This window comes from Bubalus bubalis, chromosome 12 (assembly GCF_019923935.1).
Source record: "Bubalus bubalis isolate 160015118507 breed Murrah chromosome 12, NDDB_SH_1, whole genome shotgun sequence".
NCBI lineage: Eukaryota > Metazoa > Chordata > Mammalia > Artiodactyla > Bovidae > Bubalus > Bubalus bubalis.
Window position 1 is genome coordinate 103308846 of NC_059168.1, and position 18573 is coordinate 103327418.

The 18573-nt window shown below is 57.8% G+C and overlaps 1 protein-coding gene across 10 annotated transcripts in view; it reads right to left on the reverse strand.

Annotated features, from left to right (window-relative positions):
- The window catches only part of SEC16A (SEC16 homolog A, endoplasmic reticulum export factor), a 30360-nt gene extending 14466 nt beyond the window's left edge, over window positions 1–15894 (reverse strand). For 4 of the 10 annotated variants that reach the window (XM_045162407.1, XM_045162406.1, XM_045162405.1 and 1 more), the window contains exons 1-11: window positions 15257–15477; window positions 12360–12491; window positions 8210–11794; window positions 6520–6650; window positions 4322–4419; window positions 2979–3105; window positions 2383–2581; window positions 2125–2299; window positions 1130–1272; window positions 254–315; window positions 10–148 (exon numbers count right to left, since the gene is read on the reverse strand). In XM_045162407.1, coding sequence (XP_045018342.1) covers window positions 10–148; window positions 254–315; window positions 1130–1272; window positions 2125–2299; window positions 2383–2581; window positions 2979–3105; window positions 4322–4419; window positions 6520–6650; window positions 8210–11725 — 4590 coding nt within the window. In that variant the 5' untranslated portion in view covers window positions 11726–11794; window positions 12360–12491; window positions 15257–15477. Of the gene's footprint in view, window positions 1–9; window positions 149–253; window positions 316–1129; window positions 1273–2124; window positions 2300–2382; window positions 2582–2978; window positions 3106–4321; window positions 4420–6519; window positions 6651–8209; window positions 11795–12356; window positions 12492–15256; window positions 15480–15695 lie in introns of those variants that run through there. The other 6 variants (XM_045162399.1, XM_045162400.1, XM_045162403.1 and 3 more) reach the window with 6 other exon arrangements.
- Between the last annotated feature and the right edge of the window lie 2679 nt (window positions 15895–18573).

The window sequence follows — 18573 nt, forward strand, 5'->3', positions numbered from 1 at the left end:
GACACGTACCCCGTTCTGCCTGCACAGCAGGACAATAAAGCTCCAGAGGAGACTCGCAGACTCTTTGTCTATTAAGTTTTCATTCTGCAAACACTTTGTAGCCTTGTTCTGTGCAAAATTAATAACATCCACTTTATGGGTGTCATCTCTGCAAAAAGAACACATGCTCGGTGAACAGCAGCCGCGGCACCTGCCAGGCTGTGCCCAGCACAGCCAGCGGGCGGGCACCGAGAGCGCGTCTGTGGGCACGTACTTGCCGAGAGGCCCTGGGAAGGCCCGCATCTCCTCCTGCTCCGCTGTGTGCTGCAGCAAGGTCTAGGTAGGGACAGGAGAGGGACGGGGAGAGTGGTTCATGGGGGTGGCGCAGCATCACCCGGCCCAGCCCACGTCTGCTGGCCACATCGGCAGACAGAGCTACGGACACTGTCCTGGGGACGGGCTGTCCCCCATGGGGGCAGCGCCTCCATCACAGATCGTGGGCAAGCCAGCTCTACGACAGTGACTTCCAAACTTTACTTAAGCAGTGAGATCCCCTCCTCCTGCCCAGACTCTGACGCGGGGCCTGGATACACACGATGGAAGAGGCCTGCAGGCACAGAGTGGTGCCGCCCCCCGAGGTCACGAGGCTCCTCTACCCACTCTCCAGATCACCGGTAAAATGAGCACCTATGGAGCCCTCCCTCCAAAATCAGAAAATCAAACAGCAACAAAAAATGAACACAGGATAATTCCACGTCCAACACAAAAGTGAAAAAGTGAAGTCGCTCAGTCGTGTCCGACTCTTTGCAACCCCGTGGACTGCAGCCTACCAGGTTCCTCCATCCATGGGATTCTCCAGGCAAGAACACTGGAGTGGGTTGCCATTTCCTTTTCCAGGGGATCTTCCCAGCCCAGGGAACGAACCACAAACCCCCCCAAAATTCTTACTAACAAAATATTGACTCCTGGGAGGAAAAATAGATGACAGAACAGAACCAAAACCACCTACAAATCAGACTCGTGGGTTAGCATTGCTTAAGACTGCTTTTCAGGCAAGGACACGCAAGTGGAAGAGGACAGGCTGGAAAGCACGTTTTTGGGGTGGGGGGGGGGCTGAACGACGACCCGGAACTGCTCCCCACGGAATTACCTCCATGCTGTGAACTTCAACCAGCGCAGGCTGTCCTTCTGAAGGCAGGTTTGGAATCACCTTGATGAGCTGGCCCCCAGGACCAAACCTGGCACAGACGTGAGGCACCGAGAACTTCTCGGGAGAAGTGGGTCTCGACGGAGCTACATGTGGATCAAGTGAAAAAAAGGCTGCCAGCTTGTCACTGTTTAATGCTGCTGAACTAGATCAACAGCTCAGAATTTTAAGACACCCAGACAGCCGGAATCACAGATTATCCAGATCAACTGACTTTCAACTATTAAATATCCTATTAAAAAGGAGAACTTACATTATGTGTCACACAAACAAATCATTAAAAACAAGGAGTTTCTCCTCTAAAACGAAAAGGTTCCTTTAAGAGCCATCAGGACGTGCTATGCTTTTAAAACAGAAACCTGCTCAGATGGCCCCTGCGCACTCCTCACAGCTACGACCTTAGAGCAGCATCGGCGCGCTGAGGTAACGACCGAGAGTGAAACACCGCAGGCGAACAGGAAGGGAGACCTCCAATTATGGAACATTCAAGAAAGTCCACCAGTTATCTCTTATACTGTTTCTTCTCAAACTTCACGTACTTGTACAGTTTTCCAAGAAACAGCATGTGATCAAGTATCTCAAAGGGGCACTGAGGTGCAGCACATGCGATAAGTAAACGATCAGGAGCTTTTCAAGGAGAACCAGGCTTCCTCTAAGAGCCACGCACCCATGCGGTCAGCCTTGCAGGGCAGGGTGGTGGGAGGGGGCCGCTGTCCCTGCACGTGGGGAGCTGACCTGGGCAGGAAGCCTGAAGGCAGCGCTGCACTGACGTGGATGTGATGGACAGGCCGGCAGCTCCCAGGGAAGCCCAGGCCCGACCATCACCAGTTCCCACCTGGGTCGTAACCCAGCCCTTCTCGCTGCGGGCGCAGACACTGGTCCCAGGAGCCCCTGGGCCCCCTCCGCACTGTGTGCGCCCAGGGCCTTGCGACACACACCTTGCTCCACGGAGGGCCAGCTGGCCTCGGCGGGGTAGCCATACTCTGGAAAGCCTGGCGCGCCGTGGAAGTCGCTCCCGTAGGGGCCGTAGGCGTAATCACCGTGGAAGGAGCCCGGCGGAGGGGGCACCTCATAGGACCCGGAGGGCACGTTATGACTCTGGTACACCTGACTCTTCGGGAGCACAAAGCGGATAGGTGAAGCCCCTTGGCCACGCCCCGTGCCCCCAGGTGGCCCTGGAGCCTGCCCCCGCCTACCTGGCGGGAGTGGGCGCTGAAGCTGCTGCGGCGGCTCTGCAGGCTGGGCGCGCTGCGCAGGCTGCGTGCCGAGTGCGCGCTGTGCTCACTGCGCCGGTCCGCCTCCTCCCCGTAAGGGTCCCGAGGTGGCTCGGGCTCGTCGTCAAAGCTCCCGGTGAAGCGGGGGTCGTACCTGTAGCGGTCATCGTATTTCTCGGGCCTGGAGGAGGCAGCAGGCAGAGGCAAGGCTCCTATGCTGCACACGGCTGAGCCCCCCAGGGTCCTGACCCCAGGAATGACACTCGCCAGAGCCCACACTGTAGCGGGGTCACCGCACCCATGGCCAAGTTCAGGCCCCGCCTGAGACCAAGAGACACAGGCTAGGGGTCCATTCCAAGGCAGTCACGCCTCTCATGGACCTGCGAAGAAGAGGCTGAACTGACTCCCGGCGCTGGTTCTAAGGTCCGTTCCCCACCAAAAGCCCAAAGAAAGAACCTCCGGTTCACCCTTCTCTGACAGTGGCGGGTGCCTGGGAGCCAGACGCAACCGCAGCTCTCGAGTGGATGCAGGACCCGAGGGCAAAGGCCCGGCTGACTCCCACCCTCCGTGCTGCCCACCTGTCACCGTAGGCGTAGTTCTCCTTCCTGCACAAGTCGTACTCCGCGTCACACCAATACCCCCGGTCGTAGGAACGGGGGTCTCTGAACCGAGGGCCGTAGTAGAACCGATTCCAGTGACTTGGGTCTATAATGAGAGATCACCAGGTCAGTACTATGTGAAAAAGACACTCCTCTGGCTACCACTGGAGAAACCAGGCCATCCCAGGACTGAAGGATGCTCCTAGCCTCCGAGAAGAACCACACTCTCCACCCGAAAAGCAGCACGACCCTGGGGAACATGAACCGTGAGGCACGAGAGGATCCGGCGTGTCTTCCTCAAAGCCCACTGGCTAAATTTCTCTTAACACGTGATTAAAAAAAAATCATTCATCTCTTTTCTCTAATGTGGTCCACACAGCTTTAGGAAACACTCTCAACGGATAGGCAAGGGCCTACTGCATAGCGCATGGAACTATACCCAATCTCCTGGAGCAAACCATAATGGAAAAGAGTATTTAAAGAGAACCAATGTATGCATACAACTAGGCTGCTTCGGGTACAGTCGGCATCAGGCACAACACTAAATCAACTGTATCTCAGTTAAAAATAAAAATCTAAAAAATACTCTCAAACTAAAAGATTATTTTTCCAAAACATGTTAATTAACATTATAATGCGTAAAGCAGTGCAAATACAAAGGGGAGGAGGAACCCCAGAAGATGGGGAAGTAGGGGCTGTGCTGGACTGACGGCTGCAGGTCAGGACCCTCCCTCTGGCCATGGCCAGGCAGGGGGCCCAGGAGGGCTGCTCAGGGGATGCTCGCCGAGACACACACCCCACCTGAGAGCAGCGGCACCTGAAGGGGAGGGGCCCGGGCCACCCGAGTCTGCTCTGTCCAACCCGAGGGCTCCTGCCACACGAGGCCCCCGAGCACATCACACATGACTGGTGCAGGGGGCAGCCGGCCCCTCATTTTATTTCTATCAATTTTAGCTCGTCCGTGTAAGGACAAGCCACATACTCTAGTACTACCAAGTATTACACTTTGCTAGAAAGTCAAAGAAATCTATCAATATGATAAAAACACACTACTGTGACTTGGGTAATACTTGTCAATGAACAGTAGTAATATAGTTATTTTCTAGATGCAAATTACTTTCTGCTACTTTGGCTTTAGATAAAATCGTATGACTAATAAAAAGGAAAAGTTTCCTAAGAAAGTCCACCACACCGCCACCTGGCACCTGGCTGCACCAAGGTCTGAATGCGTCCGCTGAGCTAAGCCCGTGACCGCTTCTGAACGTACCACCAAGGTCTGAACACGTCTGCTGCGCTAAGCCCGTGACCGCTTCTGAACGTACCTCCGTAATCGTACTGGCTGGAATAGTAAGCTGCATAGTAATCACTCTGACTGCTCCATCCACTTTTGGAATTATAGTAACCTTCAGGATATGCTTGCCTGAAAAACACACACACAGTGCTGTTAAAAAACAAGATGAGCTGCTGCTTAACATGCGACAAGATTCCAGTCAATACACCCAGAGCCCCAGACTTTCATCATGGCACCTTGGTTGTGGAAAAATTCCAATCAGGAGATCCGAACCAGTGACGACAGGAAGATTACAGGACCCCCTACCATAGAGCGAATTGAAATCTATCTGCTGAAGCAACTGAGGAAGCGCCGTTCAGCAGAAGAGAACTGACGCTTTCTGGTGCGCTCAGGAATCCATCCTGTCAACGCCAATGCGGAAGCAGGCTCTCCCGGCTCTGGAATCATGCTCAGCAGAAGCGAAGAGCACTGAGCCACGGACACCAAGCCAGCGCCGACTGGGACACCCTCCCCCGACCACGCCTATGTGCCCCCCGAGAGGGGCGGAGGCCCCGCACCCATCCCAGCTGAGTGCCCAGCGCTGCTGCCTCTCACTGCACGATGGGCAGGACCGGGCCCGCTGGGTCAGAAAGATCCTTGGAAGGACTTAACAGCACTTCTGATTTTTAAACTGTGACTGCAAACCCCTGGGAACGGCTCACTCGGAGGTGCAGCTGCCCTTGAAGAGCGCCCCCCCACCCCCACCGCGGGAACAGCACCCGCTGACTGGGGGCCCTGGGGCAGCACTCGGGCACCACCAGCCCCACCACGGGGGCCCAGAGATGCGCCCTGAGTGGGGCGGGGCGGGGCGCCCTGAGCGGGGCAGGGCAGAGCACGGCCACCCTGCTGCTCGCCCAGCCCCGTCACCCAGCAGCAAGGACTCCATATGGATACCCAGGGCGCTTTCCTCCCTCCAGCAGCTCCCCTAGGCTGTGACCACCCGGCATGAGCACAACACACGGAGGCTCGACATATGCACATAGGCCTGCACGTGTCTGCACGCGTGCGCATGCAGGGAGGAGGGCACAGTGAGGACGCAGAGGGGACCTGGACACCATAGGATGGGCCTCAAACCCCTGCCAGGCAGCAAGGCCCGCCTCCGCTCAGTCACCGCAACAGCCCAAAGCTTTCACGGGCCCCTCGAACTAACCCGAAGGCTGGAGAGGAGACAGGAAGGGCGAGGTGTGCCCGAGCCCCGCCCTCCCTCGCCTCTCAGGGCTTCCAGAAAACATCTGCCTGCTGCTCTCCCAGATCAGAGCACCCACTGTGACGCCAGCCTCGCCTCCCAGGGGACAGATGGGCATGGTCTCCCACCGAGCGCCCAGAGCGCAGGGGTCTGAAGCTGAGCGCGTCCCTTCGCAAAGACAGGGGTCCACCCGGACAGGTCCAGCTCGCTCTCCAGACGAGCGATGAAGGCCTTGAAGCAGCAGGAGCAGCCATAAGTCTGTAAGGCAGTGGGGGACGCGGCCTTCCCCTGCGCCACTCTCTCCATCACAAGCCGGAGGAGCCTCATAGTCTTATAGAAACCCGGCCCGGCAAGACGAGGTGCCTGAGTGCGGGAGGCCACTATGGCAGGTGGCAAGGCTGGACCCTAACCCACCGATGCCTCTGAGTGGGAGAACTGTGACCTGCTTAAATTTTATTCAGCTGAAGGCGTGACGCCAAGGACCTTTCAAAATGCCTCGTCTATAACTGCAAAACCCAGATGCACTCAGTCAGATAGAAAAGTGAAAGAGAGCTCGCTGGGGGCCTCCCGACCCAGGAGGCAGTGCCAGGCAGACAGCCCAGGCTCGCGGCTACTGCCGCCAACAGACCACTCCAGGTTGCAGCCTGAGCCTGCCTGACCTGGGCGCCTCTGGAACCAGTGTGGGGAAGAACCTCCACAGGTTAAAAGCTGCTATGTGACCACAGGCAACAGGACCACTGCCCAGGCCAAGAGAAGCCCTGCTCGAGAGCAGGGGGCCTTCCTGGTGGCCCCTCCCAGGGTCTGGCCTGACCAAGACCACCTGCCGACGTGCCTGTGGCCGTGTTGGGCAGCAGGCTCAGTTCGATTCAAAGATGTATCCTACGATCTATCCACACCCACGAAACGTACACACACACCCACCAGGTCTGTATGCCTCTCTGCACACGTGGTCTCCCCCGAACCACTGAGCTACGGCCACAGCCGGCAACACAAGCACGCATCACCTGGCGGCCGGGCGGTCGGAGCAGTGACTGGCCCGGGAGCCGGGCCGCTCGGGCTCGGGGCCGCGGCAGGGGTCCACGTAGGCAGAGCCGTCACAAGGCCTGTACCTGGGGTCGTAGAGGCTGTAGACGTCCTGCCGGAAGAAGGACACCGTCATTAGACGCCAGGAGCCACCGACGCAGGCAACTGGCACGGCTCTCACGGCCCAGGTAAGGCTCTGCAGACAGCCCTGTTCCAAAGACAGCCAGCCCGGCCTGGCTCAGGAGACAGCCTGCGGCAGCGGGCCATGCCCAGGTGAGCCTCAAGGGCTCTCTTCCGCTTCCTGAGGTCTCACCTGAGTAGGTGCGAGACCCCACAACCTGGGGTCCCATCTCGGGCACCAATTCAAGTAAGCAAAAGAATCCGGGTCCCCTGGGATTGAGAGGATCGCGCTCTAGCCTCACGAGGCTTTCAGCCCCTTCTGGATGCAGCAGCCCTGCAGCCCCACAGCCATGCTGGAACCTGAAGCAGAGATGGGTGATCCAGGCACGAGCCAGACCTGTCTTTCCTGTCTCAGGGCCTGATTCTCTGTCAAGAGCTGGTAGAGAACAAGACAACACGTAACCTGGACTTATTCTTGACCCCCGCTGGGGCCTGGGCTCCCACGCAGCAGTGCCGGGTACCGCTGGGATCGGGCCCCTCCACACTCTGCCGGCCCACCCTGGGATCCTACAGAGCATCATTTCCCTCCATGGAAATAAGTCTCTGGAGCTCTTCCTGGCTCTGATTCCCAGGTCTCAGGGTTAGGCATGTAACTCATTCCCACGCATACAGAGATTCTTGAAGCCCCTCAGGCCGCCCCACCCTCAGGCGGCCCCCAGCCCACCACAGCTCTGCTCCCTCAGCTGCTTCTGACCGTGGGGCCTCCAGTGTGGGGTCCACACCCACGTCAGGCAAGGAGCTCCAAACTCCTGGTCCACAATCCTTCTACCTCTGCCGACTGTGGCAATGCTGGGCCAGGACAAGAGACGGTAACAAGCAGACCCTCAAAGGTGTCCACGTGGATCACACTAAAGCAGGATTAAACGGAGGCTAAACAGCACCCGTGGCCCTGGCTCACCGCGAAGAGAGCTGAGAAAGGATCCCGTGCAGCACGGCGGCCGCCTCTGCTGTGGCCGGGTGCCCGAGTGTGCACGCCACCGCTCCTAACTGCTCCACCTACGCTACGTCCCAAACCTGACCTCTTACCCTGAACGACTTTATCCTAGAGGAGAGCTTTAAAAGACTACATTTCCTGTTGCTTCTCACGTTAAGTTTCTGATGTTAAAACCAGAAAGAAGCTTCAAGAGGCTATTCCAGTTTTCCAAAACGTGCCACCCAGAACTCTGGCTCTGCTGCGAGCCGGTGGGCAGGACGGCAAGTGAGGGTCCTTTCTCATGTAAGCTGGGGTATGCTGTGCTACACCAAAATGAAGTAGTGATTCTCCCCAAATAAAACGGGCTCGTGTGCAGCGTGGCCCTCCAGGAGAAGGGCTGTGGTCTGCAGAATGAGCTGGGACGGGAAGCACCCTTCTCATGAAGCTCATCAAGAGGCGTGTGCCAGCAGGGGGACCATGGGTCCCCTCAGGACTGACCGCAGAACCCTGCCCCGGAGCAGGACATGAGAAAGAGATCACTGGTCAGAGCGCTCAACCGCGCAAGAGCGTGGCCCTACCTGGTAATAGTGGGGGGCTGGGCCAGGATCCGGCGGGTATGGGGAGGGATACGGGGGCTGGTAGCCATCATACAGGGACCTGTAGTAGTAATAGGAAGCCAGGTCGGGAGGCGGGGGCTGCAGCCACTGCTGGTCGGGCCGTGGGGCCGCCTGGCTCGAGCTGGTGGACACAACAGAGGCGCTGGAGGACCGAGGCGGCCGGGGCGGCAGCTGCTGACCCGCATCAGCAGGAGCTGGGCTCGCGGGCCGGGCCGGGTCTGCAGGCTGTGCCTGCACCGGGGGACTCCCTGGGCTTGAAGGCTCCGGAAGCACTGCTCTGGGCCCCTGTGGTGCCAGCTCCTGCTGGGCTCTCTCTGCACTGGGCTGGTCCTGAGCCTCTTTCATCACCTGCTGATAGAAACGGTCCGGGGTGTCCGCCCCAGGCCCAGGAGGCCGACGACTGGCAGTGGGCTGCTGACCAGAGGCCGGGCCATCAGCATGGGCTGGGCCGTACACTCCTGCAGGATTTTCCAAAGTCCTACTGAACGTGAAGTCCAGGGCTCCCGAAGCTCCGTCCTGCCTGCCACAGAGGCCTGGCTTGCTGCTGTCAGGCACGGAAGTGCCACTTGCAGGCGGCACTAACACCAGGCCTGAGGCCCCCGCAGGACTGGGCACCCCCTCAGGAGGCACACACTCTGCGTTGTGGACCTTCTGACCTTCTGGAAGTGAGGGCTTTGGATGAGAGTGCAGTTGAACCAGCAAATTAGCAGCTTGATTAGAAACCATGTCATAGGTACCAGAAGCTTGTGGAAAAGGACTCTGAGCCAGGTGGTTAGGCAGAGGCGAGCAGACGAGAGAGCCGGATGGCATCCCAGACAAAGGTACATTCTCTCCAGGATCACCACCAGCAGCCCGGCCGCTGACTGAGGGCTTATCTCCCACCGAAGAGTCTCTCCAGGATGGAGCCTTCTCGTTAGAATTTGGTAAGGACACAGAAGAGTTAACAGGCTGAGCCAGACTATAGCTTTGATCGGGCTGGGCGATCAAGACGGGCTGATTCTGCAAACACTCAGTGGGCGGGGAGGACAGCAGGCTGGCATAGCCGGGGCCAGCCTGCGGCGGGAGGGCCTCCTCTTCGCCAAGCTGCGGAGGGTTCTCCAGGTTCTCAGAAGTGCCAAGGCCGTCCCCACTCTGACCGCCAGGGCCCACCTGCCGTGCCGCCCCCTCGTCTGGGGGCTGAATCACTTCAGACGGCTGAGGTTTCACTGGCACATGAAGCGTGGGAGCCGCCGGGGCCAGAAGGACGTTGCCCCCAAAATCTGGGAGCTCGTTCTGTGCCCACAAGGTCGTTGCGGGGCTCTCACACTTCACAGGCCCCTGCACCCTGGTCGGAAGCCTCCTCTCGGGTGTTGGCAGCACCGTTTCCAAGGGCGGCCCCATGGCCTCCACGGGTGTGGCGAGAGGCGGCACGCAGCGCCGCGGCGGGAAGAGGGTCTCCATGTTGTCGGGGGGCTGCTCCAGATTGCCAAGGGTGGCATCAGGCGTGGCAGCGGCTGCTCTGTACTGCTTCTGGTGGGCGCTGGGCCCCCTCACCTCTCCTACCACATTGGCGCGATCTGCCTCAACGGGCTTTACTCCAACCAAGTGCGATTTCACGGGTTCAAAAGAACTGTTTGCACTCGTCTGAAATACCCCTGTAGGTTTTGGGGGGCTTGGGGTTGAGGGCTGGGACACGCTGCCGCGGTAGTTCTGGCTGCTGGTCTCGTCTGTCTCTCCACCAACAGGAGAAGAATCGATCTGCTTAAAAAACCTCCCTGGAGACTCATCTTCAGGTTTTCCCACTTCCTGCTGAATGAAGGTACCCGAGCCGCGGGGCCTGGCTGCGCCTGGGAGGCCCCGGTGGCTCTTGCTGCTGTAACCGGACGACACGCTGTCAGACCGTGCAGAGTGCGCCGTCATATCCAGGGCCTCGAGATTTGGGCCCCCGCTGCCCGCAGGGCCCACCGCACTGAGCCTGGGGCCAGCTGGGCCAGGAAGGGGCCCGCACCTGAGTGGATCGCCTGGGGAGGAAGGATCCATGGTGAGGGGCTCGCTCGGCAGAACTTCCTGGTTCTGAACAAACTCCAGGTTCTCAACGTTCTCATACTGCGCCCCTGCACGGGCCGTGTCCGCCCATGTGTCCATGGTGGTTGCCTTAGCGGCTGCTTTCTCGTGGGGGCTACCTGCAGACTGAGGGAAGTAAGGCTGTGGCTCTCCCCCCAGCTGCACGGGCTCGCTGCTGGAGCCTCTGGGAAAGGCCTGGTGAGCGCCTCCCGCGCCCACATGTGCAGGAAGCTGGCCGATGCAGAAACCGTCCATGTCGGCCTGCCCGGCAGAGCCCGCTATTTCCAACGAGAGGTTCTCTTCGTTCTCGGTCTCTCCTCCTTTGAAAAACATGGCGAGTGCGCCCGAGCCCACCTCCAGTGGGGTCCAGCCACCCCCGGCGCCCGGCGGGTAGTGCGAACGGCTTTCCGGGCGGTTTACCTGAGCGAGCGGGCTAACAGCAGCCAGACCCGACAGCTGCTCTCTGTTCACTCCAGGACTCAACCTGAGCTCCTGGTTTGCCCGAGCGTTCCCAACTCTGGAAGTCTGCCTGAATGCGCTCTCTGGATCAAAGCTATTTGCTGAGTGGTCTCCACTGGGCAGGTAGGTGGCCTCGTTTCTTCCGTCACTGGCCGAGGGTCCTGGTAAGGAAGCTGGGGGGCCGAGCTGCTCGTGGCCAGGACGCTGATGCAGGCTGGACGGAGGGGGAAAGTGGGTGACGCTGGAGGCGTGGGGCCCTAGGATCTGCGGGGGCCCCTCTGGGCCGGGCCAGTAATGCTGACCTGGGGGCCGCGGACCTCCCTGCCCCGGCCCCCACTGCCCAGGCACTTGCTGACAGGGCTGAGGGGGGAGCGGGAGCGCTGCTGAGGGCGCGGCGCTGTCGGGGGGGCTCGGCCGGCTCAGGGGTCTGTCGGGCCGAGGCGCATGCCCCTGTGGAAGGCCCCCGCGAGAGCCGCTGGACCCCACTGTTGGAATGTACTGTGGAGGGTACGGCGGGTTCGGGAGCTCAGGCTCTGGGCCGGGAGCCTTGGCACTCCTGTTCGTCTCGGGCCCGTGTGAGGCCGAGGGCATCGGCGCCCCGGGAGATGGGTTGGCGTCTGCCCTGGGCTGCACCGGAGGCCCTGGCAGAGGTTCACAGGACCCTTGGGAGCTGTCCCCAGTGTTTGTGTGAGGCACGGGCAGAGCAGCACGCTGCAGGGATGACGGCAGGGCTGGGCCTTGCAAAATGGGCAGGCTGCTTTTAGACGAACCACCCAGTGATGTATTCTGGAGAGCCTGTCGACTGAAAGCAAAAGGGTCTGTCACTGGCTGCAGTGGGCAGGCTACCGGGGCCACTGGAGCGTGGCTGCCGGCCTGTCTCCGGTAAGGGCTGTTAGACCAGAACATGGTCTGAGGACTCCCCGATGGAGGCGGCCCGACCACGCCAGACGGCACGGCCTGGGGTGGCGGCTGCATGACTGAGCTCTTGCACAATGAGATGCTGCTTGCAGAAAGAAGCAGGAGGGAGGCTTTCCTTAATTTGAACTGAAAAAGAAAAAAAGGAAAAAGTTAGCATAAAATCCATTTATTCAAAGTCCTGGCTACAATCAGGAAAATTGAGAAAGAAGAAAAAAACGAGAAAACAGTTTTGCATCTTGTAAGTCCTGAGGGATACACCCACTCCTCGCCCACCCCTGGGAGGACTGCTATCTGGGGAGCGACAACACCGGCCTGGACGCCAAGGCTGGCCGTGCTGGAGCCGGCCAAGCAACTTCAGACAAGTCACTGCCCTTCTGTGAAATTCAGTTATGTCACCGAGCTACATACCCACGTGGAATGCCCACCGCCTCCACAACGCCCTCAGCAAGCTGGCAGGGACCAAGCAGAACCCAACACGAGGCACCAGGTACACAGTGCCTCCATATTCTCTGATAAATTATCACTAGGTCCGGAAAGGGCCGCCTCCTCTCTTAAGACCACATACCATACTTTTCACACAGGTTAATTTTACATTTGGAAAGGAAAACCAAAGTTAAAAACCTGCTTCTCCGTTTTAACTGAAGAGAGTTATTAAAGCACAGAGTCACACAAGCTGCAAAATAACAACTACCTGGATTATATGCGCCTAAAACGCCTTTTATCCCAGCCTGTAGAATGTCTCCGTTTCCACACTGTGAGTGGTTGGTTGCACACCACCAGCAAAACAAGCTGCGTCTGATGACTGGAGTTGTAACAACTATGCCTGGAATGAAAATCCCAAGTAACTATAAAGCAGTGCTAAAACGGACCAACTAAGTTCATTCAAAACTCGTCAGTAACAAGCAGACGGCCCACAAACCCTTTACGGAAAACAAAGGAGCAGAAATCCTCTTTACAGCGTCTTTTGTGGTTGTCTGTTTTTTAACAAAACATACAAAGTATAATCTTGAACAGTTAACCTGCACTTTTGAGACAAAAATCCAAGTATGTCTCTTTACAAATTCCTCTTCCACGTGTCAGCCTCCTCCCCAGCGACACCCTCACAAATGATTAAGGGGAGCCCGTCACGGAAAAAGCCGACACCAAAGGGAGAAGCGACACATGCCCTGCAGTGTGAGCCACATGTTTCTGCGAGGGTACAATGTTCCTGTCCTTGGACAAAAGGCAGACAAAAGCGAATGAATGCATATTAAATCCAGTCATTTACTAACGAAAGCTGCCCTATGAATCCGCTACAGTTACTGCTCGGACATGGCCTTCTCCCGGGCCAACAGGGAATCCTTTTCAATAGACAAGCACTTTGACACTCACTCAGATTTCATGGAATTAAATATACGAAGCACTGTATCAGGAACTTCCTTTGGTTCTAAGCTGTCATTTTAAAACTAAGAATACTTACAGCTCAGCTTTAACATAGACCCAGGGGAGGAGAGCAGAGCCTCTTCCTCTTACATGTGAAAGGGAGGCACCCAAGACCACTTACAAAGCGATGGCATCCTCCTTAGAACGCTTCAGCAGGAAACCCTCAATCACATTAAACAGCATATATTAAAAAATAAAACACAGAGCACAGGCCCACAGGATTAATTCCTCACGTGTCACCATGAGAAAAGGACTGGGCGCCAGCTGAATGGCCCAGCCGCACCGCTGCTCCGTGGGTGACCCGATTCCTTCATCTATAAAGTAAGAGAACTGAAATGATGGTTTCAGAGTTCCTTCTGGGTTTAATCTTATGAAATTCTATTCACAGTGGATTCTGGGAGGCCCTAATCCCTACGGCTGTTTATGAGCGAAATCTTATCTGAATCTAAATTTCACAGAACATTTATACTCAATTATTTTCCGTGCAGAAACTTTCTTAGCATTATTTTCTCAATTCCTAAGGACCGCTTCATAAGCAGACTCTATCACTTCCCTACAAAGTAGCTTCCCCTTCTTCCCCTGACCACTAACAGCTTTTCAACAATAAACCGTTTCATTTGGAACAATCTTCTGCCTTGAACATTATTCATCTTTTTCTCTATTCATCAGCAGAAAAACAATGCAAGCACATATCATTTATCTCAACTATAGGGACTTTCATTTTGTCCCGTAAGTCATTCTGTAGCCTCAGGTCAATTAACTTTAAAAATGGCAGACTGCTTCAAAGAAACCAGCTGATCTCCCTAAAGATACATTATTCATAACTGCAGCTCTTCAATTAAGCTGCCTTGGATCTACCTGAAATAAGCACAACCTGTGTCAATATAAACTCCTGGCTACTGAACTGAGATAACGAAAGCACATGTCTCTCCTGCTAGGGCAGCCGCCTCAGGCACGAGCAGGTAAACCAACCGGAGCTCCGAGAAGCGCCTGGGAGTCCAGGCTCTGCCCGAGGCGACTGCTGCACGACGCATCTATCAGACTGCGGGACACGGAGCACAAAGACAGCACAGACCCCAACTGTTCTGAGTACAGAATCAAACATTCAGATGTTAGGGAAAGGAAGGGGGTTTCTCAACACTGCCGAAAGCAACGAAGAGCCAAAGGACACTCTGACGTTAAGTCAAGACGCTTACAGAGGCAGGAGGGAACCATGTTAAAATTTACACGCTGCCCTAAAGAAAACTTTTGAGACTTAAACTGCAGGAACTTGCTATTAAGGCGTATGAGTCACAGAGAACAAGAAAGAAAGGACTTCTTGCCTGTTGCTGGATCTCTATAAGACAAGAGCACCCGGAACCCTAAGAAAGAGCATTGGGGGTGGGGGGGGGGGCGGTGGGAAGAAGGGCGGTGCAGACACTTGAACAAGTATCACCCTAGGAACAACTGTCTGTGGCTCAAGTTTGCTTCTTAACCATTTCCGGGGACGGGAAACACCTTTCCAGTTAACCTCTACATCGAACAAAATCTTAATAAGCAACCCAACCTCCAAGCCACTTAAAACTTTACAGATAAAACAGCAAAACTGATTTTAGGTGGCTGTCTCACGTCCAAGACGCTCTACAATAATACTTTCATCACAGAAAGGGCAGGTTGGTGGACACACTCCTCAGCCCCTTGATATAAAACACAGCGCCTGACCTCGGTTGCAACATCTTGGTGACCTCCCCACGAGATTACCAATAGACGCAACAAGGCTGTAGTTTCTCGGTTCAAATGTCAGTGTACCTCATCGCCGGCACGGCTCAGCAGAAACCAAACTGCGGACCCTTCGAAGCAAAGGGCACGCTAAACTGTGAAAGGAATTCCCGAGAGGTTTCTACTCTCTGAAGAGCTGCAGGTCTGGCTTTTCCTCCAGCCCTTCCAACATAACCCCACGCCGAGACCACAACGGCCAGGGTTCACACAACTGACCCGACAGCCTGTGCAGGTGTGGGGCCACGTCAGCACTCATGGTGGTCGCCCGGCCTGCTCGGCCCGCAGGCCCCCGCCCGAACCCCCCGGCGCCTCCGCCCGAGCCCCCCGGCGGCTCCCCGGAGACGCTCCCGTTCGCTTCGGGCTGGGCCCGGTCCGGTCGCCTCCCTCCGCCCCAACCCCGACCCTCACCGGCGCGCTGCAGGGAGGCCGAGGCTCCCGCCGGCTCCTGCCGGCCGCTCCGCGACCCCCGGCTCCGGCTCCTCAAGAGCCGCGCGAAGAAGACTGCTCGGCGGTTGCGACAAGCGCAGACACAGCTGCCGCGGCAGCCATCTTGGCACATCCGGCTCCGGGGGCCGCGGCCTCCGCGCCGCCGACGTGTCCGACAGCGACGTCAGCGCGCGCCACGCCCCTCGCAGGGGCCCTCGGGACGCCCCGCCCCTGCCGCGTCCAGTCCCGCCCCATTCTCATGGCCCCGCCCTCAGCCCCGCCCCCCGTTCTCCACCGCCCATCCCTGGGGCCCCGCCCCTTCCCCTGCCGCATCCAGTCCCGCCCCATTCTCATGACCCCGCCCCTCAGCCCCGCCCCTCGTTCTCCACCGCCCATCCCTGGGGCCCCTCCCCTCGCCCACCTGCCCAGTCCGGCACGCGAGCACCGCTCTGGGATGTCGCACGGGTTATGCTGGCTCTTTCTCCCGGCCTCTTCTGGCCTGAAGATGTGAGAAAAGTCGGGAGCCTTCCAGCAGACCCAAGGAAAGGCTCAGTCTTGAACGACCGACGCCAGCAGGTACCCCGGCCGAAATCGGTTACCGGGCTGCTCCGAGAACCCGAGGGGCGCCTTGGCGCAGGCGCGTTCCTCGCGTCCTGCCGTTAGACTTCCGAAGCCTGGGAGACGGGCGGAAGGCCACCGAGCATGCGCCGGTCGCCCCCGTGGGCTGCGCGTGCGCGGCTCGCGGCGGCGCGCGGGTTGCCTAGTTACCGCCCGCGGCTGCGGGGGCTTCAAGAACTGCCCAGCAACCTTGCACCGGCGCACCTGTGGCTCTCTGGAAGCCCTCCCGCTGCGTACCGATGGAGCAGGAAGAGACACGCCCTGGCCCCCAGTCCACAGCCACCCAGGCTCCCGCTTCAGGGGGGTCGTCCTGTGCACCTGCGGCCCCCAGCCGCCCCACCCCGGCTCGGCCGTCGCCTTTCCCGGACACGTGCTCTGTCCTGTCGCTTCCTTCCCCCGCGCTCCCTGGCGCTGGCCGCGCAGCCTCCGGACCCCTTTTGTCCGCCCTAAACCCCATCAGGGCCCCTAACTCTCCTTCCAGTGAGCGGCATTAGCTCAGTGATGCCCTGTGGACCGAAGCTAGGGTCTCTGTGTGGTTTTCACTAACCATTGTCGAGTGGATATTTGTGTTGAATGAGGGCGACCCCAAGATACCGAGTGGCAGGCTGGGGCACTGGGCCTCACTCTCCTGTGCCTCTTTGTGGTCGCTCCCCCTTCCCGGTGCCCACCCGGAGACGCCCTCATAGAGGATCTTAGGGAGGAGAGGATTCTGCCATTGGCAACCTCATTCTCCCAGTGAGAAAAAGCAGGTGAAGAAGCCGCCAGCCTGACCCAGGGCACTCACCTGCCGCCTGCCTGGCACAGGGAAGAGCAGCAGCCTGTCCAGCTGGCCCCAAGGCCTTATGGAGGGCAGAAGGGGTGGCACGTGGGGCTTGTCCACTTGTCCCCTACCCAGCTGCTGAGCTCCCAGCAGCGCTGCCCGCTGTGCTTTGGCCTGGCTGGGGTGGGAGGGCACCCTGGGCGCTGGTGGGACCCAGAAGCTTGGGAAGAAGAAAGGAGTGTGGTTCTATTTGTTGGCAAGGGAGCAGCCACGCTGTCAGCGCCCTGGGTGGGTGCGGGGAAGCTTTCAGCCCATCTGACGTGGCCACTGTGCTAAGCTAACATTTGCCTTGCAGAAGTCAAGCTCCCAGCCTGTTCAAACACAGAGTCAGGGAACCCGCGGTGGAACAGCCCCGGGCCCCCCCTCTCTGTCCCCTTCTTCCTGGTGTTCACTGTGTTCCGCAGTCACTGAAAGTGAAAGTTTAGTTGCTCGGTCGTGTCTGACTCTTTGCAACCCCACAGACTGTGACCTACCAGGCTCCTCCGTCCACGGGATTTTCCAGGCAAGAGTACTGGAGTGGGTTGCCATTTCCTTCTCCAGGGGCTCTTCCTGAACCAGGGATCAAACCCAGGTCTCCCACATTGTAGGCAGACACTTTACCGTCTGAGCCACCGGTCTGCAGTTGCTAGTCCCAACAAATCACCCTGCAGGGAGATGTCACTGTTCCCACCCACCCCCACCCTCGCCCAGAAGGGAAAGCAGTGACTCTCCTAGGGTCAGCGCTCCTCAAGTTGAGTTGAAAGAGCTCAAGAGCTTGAGTCCAGACTTCCCCTTTGCTGACTCAAGGAGCCCTGTGGTCAGCCCCACTGAGCTCTAACCTGAAGACACCGGAAGCAGCAGAAAGCGACCTGCCCAGGGCAAATTGGAGACCTCAGGGCCCTGGGCAGGATGTGAAAGAGGCATGGTGTAGACTTCTACGGGGTGACTCTAAGGAAAGTCATGATCAAGGCTTAGGGCTTTCCCCCCTCCCTTCCTCTCTCCCTCTTAAGCCTCTGTGTGGAATCCCTCTCTGGTTCTCTCTGTAGCCTGGTGTGCAGGAAAGGGTTCCTGGGCCCACTGCCGAGCCATCAAACCTCTGGGCCATGGAGGCAGGGCTCCGAGTCAAAGACCATCTGCTTTAAGACCCAGGCTACTGCCTAGAAGCTGTGTGCCATTTGTCACCTTCCTTGACCTCGTCAACCTGGGGTTTAAGCAGGGTGAGCACCTGGGCAGTTTGGGGACTGAAAGAGGGTGCTGTTGACACATGTGGACTGGGGGCTGTGCCACCATGACGGTCAGTGCTGTTCGCGATCCGGCAGGCACCCTTGCTTTTGCCTGCATTGTCCACTCCTCTCTCCTTTCTCCCAGCCCCTCCCCTGGCTCATACTTGGAGGCTGGATACAAATGTTACCACCTCCAGAAGTGGGCTAGAATCAGCCACTCTTTCCTGGGGGCAAAGTTGGGATCTGAGCTGCAGTTCACCCAGAGCACACGGGACACAGAACTGCTGTGGACAGAGGCTGTGGATGGAGGCGGAGGACGGAGACTGTGGACAGAGGCGGAGGACAGAGGCAGGAGCCGGGCTGTCCTGTGGCTTTGTGTGCGGGAGTGGTGGTGGCCTCTGCCGCCAGGCGGCGCCCTCCAGGGTGGCTGGTGCAAACCAGGGGGCTCCAGGTGCAGAGTCCATGCCTCGGCGCCAAGAAGCGAACTGGCTCAGTGGCAGCCTTACTTGTTGAAATGAAAATATGTTGGACATACTGGGTTAAATAAAATACACTATTCAAATTTATTTCACATTTCCTTTTAATGTAGCTGCCAGGAAATTTAAAATCCCACCTATGGCTGGCATTACGTTTCCATTGGACAGTGCTGGTTTAGCAGT